This window comes from Amyelois transitella, chromosome W, assembly GCF_032362555.1.
Source record: "Amyelois transitella isolate CPQ chromosome W, ilAmyTran1.1, whole genome shotgun sequence".
Taxonomy (NCBI): Eukaryota; Metazoa; Arthropoda; class Insecta; order Lepidoptera; family Pyralidae; genus Amyelois; species Amyelois transitella.
In genome coordinates this window covers 5921543-5926334 of record NC_083536.1, presented here as the reverse complement: position 1 = coordinate 5926334, position 4792 = coordinate 5921543, and the positions used below count along the sequence as shown (strand labels likewise).

The 4792-nt window shown below is 38.7% G+C and overlaps 1 protein-coding gene across 1 annotated transcript; it reads left to right on the top strand.

Annotated features, from left to right (window-relative positions):
- Nucleotides 1-3211: 3211 nt before the first annotated feature.
- LOC132904106 (uncharacterized) lies at nucleotides 3212-4114 on the top strand. Its single transcript, XM_060954031.1, has one exon. The coding sequence runs from the start codon at nucleotides 3212-3214 to the stop codon at nucleotides 4112-4114; it is 903 nt and encodes a 300-aa protein (XP_060810014.1).
- Nucleotides 4115-4792: the final 678 nt, after the last annotated feature.

The following is a 4792-nucleotide window of genomic DNA, read 5'->3' as shown; positions in this document are numbered from 1 at the left end:
AGAAAGAAAGAAGAGTATAAAGAGGATTTTGATAAAAGGCTATCAGAAGACTTTCAGTCAAATCTGAAAGTATTCTGGAAATCCGTAAGGTCAGCCCGAGGAAATACTATAACCAGAGAGCTGACTAGGATCAGATGCCAGGATGGTAGCGTTGTGAAAGGAGAAGAATGTGTACTAAAGATATGGAAGGACTATTTTGAAAGTTTATTTGAAAAAAAGGAAGGAAATAAGAAAGATTTCTGCTATAGCGAAGAAAAAGAGAATGAGATGGAAGGCGAAATTGAAATGTTCGAAATTGTGGAAGCACTTAAGAGTATGAAAGCGGGAAAGGCTGCTGGGTGTGATAGAGTGTCGGTCGAGATGCTTAAAGCAGGAAAAGGCGTAGTAGCTAGTCAGTTGTACTGCCTTTTCAATTTGTGTTGGAGAAGCGGCCGAGTACCAAAAGATTGGTGTAAGGCTGTTATCGTGCCACTTTACAAAGGAAAAGGGTCACAGCTGGACTGCAAAAATTATCGTGGTATAAGCCTGCTTAGCGTCGTCGGCAAATTGTATGCTAAGGTATTGATTAATAGAGTCAGGAATGAAACTGATGACAAAATATGGGATGCTCAAGCGGGATTTCGAAAGGGAATGGGATGTACTGATCAGGTCTTTTCCTTGCGGTGCATAGCCGAAAAGTTTTTGGCCAAGAGTCAAAAAGTCTATTGCACATTCGTAGATCTGGAAAAGGCCTATGACAGAGTTGAGAGGAATGAATTGTGGTCAGCACTTTCTATGCATGGGGTGAGCAGTCTCTTAATACGAGCACTGAAATCCTTATATGAGGATTCGAGTGCTTGTGTCAGGATAAACGGAGCGCACACTGAGTGGTTTAAGATTGAGAAAGGCGTTAGGCAAGGATGTGTTGCGTCACCGTGGCTGTTCAACCTATTTATGGATAGCTGTTTGACAGATTTGAAAGAGTCTAAAAGTGGATTAAGGATGAATGAGTTACTCGTCAAATGTCTGCTCTATGCCGACGATCAGGTTATACTGGCGTCATCAGCGGAGGAGTTACAGGAGATGGTAAACTGTATGCATGAAGCTTTAAAAGAGAAAGGAATGAAAGTGAACGTAAGTAAAACTAAAACACTGGTTTTTGAAATGGAGAAAGAAATGACAGCATGTAATATTTTGATTGGAGGAGAAAAAGTGGAGCAAGTGAAAGAGTTTGTATATCTAGGATCAAAGTTTACATCAGATGGCAAGTATGATAGTGATATTGAAAGGAGAGTGAACGCGGGGAACATGGTGAATGGAGCTTTGCATGCCTTTATGAGCAGTCAGAAACTATCCAAAAAGGCTCGACTGGCTGTGCACAGGGGCGTGTTGGTCCCGACATTAATGTATGGGAGTGAAAGTTGGGTATGGCAAAAGAAGCATGAAAGCAGAATAAATGCAGTGGAAATGAGAGCGTTAAGGAGTATGATGGGTGTGAAATTGAGTGACAGGATAAGGAACAGCGTGATAAGGGAATGTTGTGATGTGAAAGAAGATGTAGTTACAGGAATAGAAAAGGGTATGTTAAGATGGTTCGGTCATGTGGAGAGGATGAATGAAAGCAGGTTGACTAAGCAGATATACAAGGAGAGTGTGGAGGGAAAGGTCGGAGTGGGAAGACCTAGACGAACGTATCTTGATCAAATTAAGGACGTCCTGGTAAAGGGTCAGGTCAAAAGTACCCGAAACCGCCGAGCTTGTATGAAGAGAGTTATGAATGTGGACGAAGCGAAAGAAGTATGCAGAGATCGTGGCAAGTGGAAAGAGGTAGTCTCTGCCTACCCCTCCGGGAAAGAGGCGTGATTTTATGTATGTATGTATGTTTGCGATGTTAACTTCAGTTGCAGACGTTGATGGCCTACCAGAGCGAGGCAAATCTTCCATCACATCTCGACCGCTTTTGAACGCTTTATACCACTCATAAGCACGAGTTTTTGATAAAGTCGATTCACCGTAAGCCTTCTGTAACATTTTCAGTGACTCCGAACACGATATTCCATTGGCAATGCAAAATTTAAGACAAACTCTTTGTTCGATGTTTTTATCCATTATGAAATTAGCAATACACACTAGATATGATATAACTAAAAATAGCACTGTATTTAATGTAAACAACAGATGCAACTCAAACTCCGCGCCAAAATGGAAAACAGTTGTGCCAATCTAACAACAACAAAAAAAACAAAAATTTGAATTTGGAACCATAAATAAATAATCCATTCCCGATACTTTTCTGACTGAATGTATACTGTGTCGAACATTGTGAATTCTGTGAACTTAAGTGACTATGTGGCCGCTTGGGTTATGACTTATTTATGCGATAGTGCCCAGTGAACTTATCCCGTGTTGTGCGTATCACAGCGGTCTAAAATAATACTGTGATAATTTAATATATTCGAACATTTTATGTAGTTGTTTTAATTTAGAATTCTTAAATCGTCAGAGAAAGACACTAGTGATATCTGTTGATCTAATGTCGTTTTAACTTATTGACTTTTCCTTTGACTTTGTTTATTTGTGTGAGTGTTGTGCCTGCAGTTTTATAGATGGCGCTGTAAATAAATATACGCCTTTCACCCGCTACCTTTTTTGAATTCTGGTGGCAAATAATACATCATTCTTTATTTATTTTTGTACGTTTTACATTACGCCACAGTTGATTGCAGACAATAAGTGAAGTGTGCATTTTTCTTGGGAATTTTATGAAAAGATTTTAATCATGCGACCGTGGCGACATCTATTCAGATATTAATTGCACTCAATACACACTTTTGAACTGCTTAATGATCAGATTTTCTCATTTTGGAGCACTCCTGCGCCAACAGATGGCGTTTTAAATAATATTTATCTTTTGTGTTGATGACAAGAAATCATCATATCTTATTTTTTCAATATATCTTTTTTATTTTTCTTTACCACAATGGTTTGCTCAGCTTGTTTAAATCCCATAAACAACAACGTCGATGGTTTTTTGAAATGCTCTGGCTGTAAACAAACGTTTCACAATGATTGCCTGGGAATAAAGAATGAACTATTCCTTACACTTACTCCTGAATTTAAGTCATCCTGGACATGTCCTGCGTGCAGCAATGTTACACGTCGAGCTAATAGCAATGTTGATACACCAGTCCGGCGTACACAGGTGCCTATCGCTGCCGATGAGTCTATGAATATGTCTTATGACTTCTCTGTTCACGTTCCTGCTAACACTTCTACATCCACATGTGGCTCTGGTGTACTTCCTGCGTTGCATCAACTTACTCAACAGGCTGATAATGAGGTAGTCACAATGGACAAAATTAGCTCCCTCCTGGATATTAAATTGAAGGACTCGTTGTCTTCTTTCATGGACAGTTTTCGTTGTGCCATTCAGGAGGATGTTAGAAAATCGGTTCGTTCTGAAGTACAATCCTTTGCGCAGGAACTAAAGAATGATGTTAGCTCATCGACTGATTTTCTTTGCTCCGAGCAAGCGACTTTAAAAACTGAGATAGTTGAGAAGGAGAAAAGAATACAGGGGCTGGAGTCTGAGTGTGCTAGATTGCAAGGGGACGTTGATAAATTGGACAGCAGGTTGAAAACCTTTAAGAAATCTTCTCGTAACCTCAATATTGAGATTCTAGCCGTCCCAGAATCTAAGAATGAGAATGTTATGATGTTGTTTAAACAACTTTGTGACGTAGTAAGTGTTACTTTGGATGACAGCAGCATCCAGGCTTGTCGTCGTGTCGCAAAAATGGACAGAAAGTCAAACCGTCCCAGAAATATTCTGGTTACCCTGACAACGCCGCGTTTAAGGGATTCACTGCTGTCTGCAGTTCATAGATATAATAAGGGTCATCCAAAAGATTTACTCAATTCCACCCATCTTGGAATTTCTGGCGACTCGCAAAGAGTCTACGTCACAGAACACTTGTCTCCTGATTGCAAATTGTTACATGCTGCTACCAGAAAGTTTGCTAAAGAAAATGAATATAAATATGTATGGGTGAAGTACGGGCGTATATATATAAGAAAAGACGATAGTGCTAATAGTGTTTTAATTAAGGGTTTGAATACACTTGAAAAATTGTAACTGTTATTTTTAAATTTATCACTTTATACTTGTAAAGAATTTAATTTTTATAGTATATTTACATATTTCTTTTTTTTAATTTTCTTTTCTTTTAAAATTTTTCTCATAATGCTTTTGTTTTATCAAAATGTCAACAGGATTCGTAGCAAGCTTACTGAATTGTATTTAAATGTACTTAATAGTAATTATGATCTTATTTGTCTGACGGAAACCAATCTAAATTCTGATTTTCATGATGCTGAAGTCTTTGATGACCGATACACAGTTTTTCGTAGAGATCGCGACAGCTCTGATATAAATAAAACTGAAGGCGGTGGTATTGCCATTGCTATAAAAAAGGGTCTGAGAGTCATTCGTCAGACATCTTGGGAATCTAATGTAGAAGATCTGTGGTTTACTATCTTACCTAACTGTAAGAATGGAACAATTTTGAACGTTTGTGTTTGTTACTTGCCTCCGGATCTCCCGCAGGACATGCTAAAATCATTTTATACCAATTTTCAGAAAATTATCTTGCAGACTGGCGAGGACAATGAGTTTCTTTGTGTTGGTGATTTCAACGTTCCCAGTCTGGATTGGACTAGAGTCCCAAATTCAGCCCAACTTACTTATAGTCATCCTTCTGATAGTAAGGCCATTTTGCTGACAGACACTTTGTCTGTCTGTAGTTTGCATCAA

What these genes read in the sequence shown, in the direction of transcription:
- LOC132904106 (XM_060954031.1), top strand. Translation starts at nt 3,212, where the DNA reads ATGTCTTATGACTTCTCTGTTCACGTTCCTGCTAACACTTCTACATCC.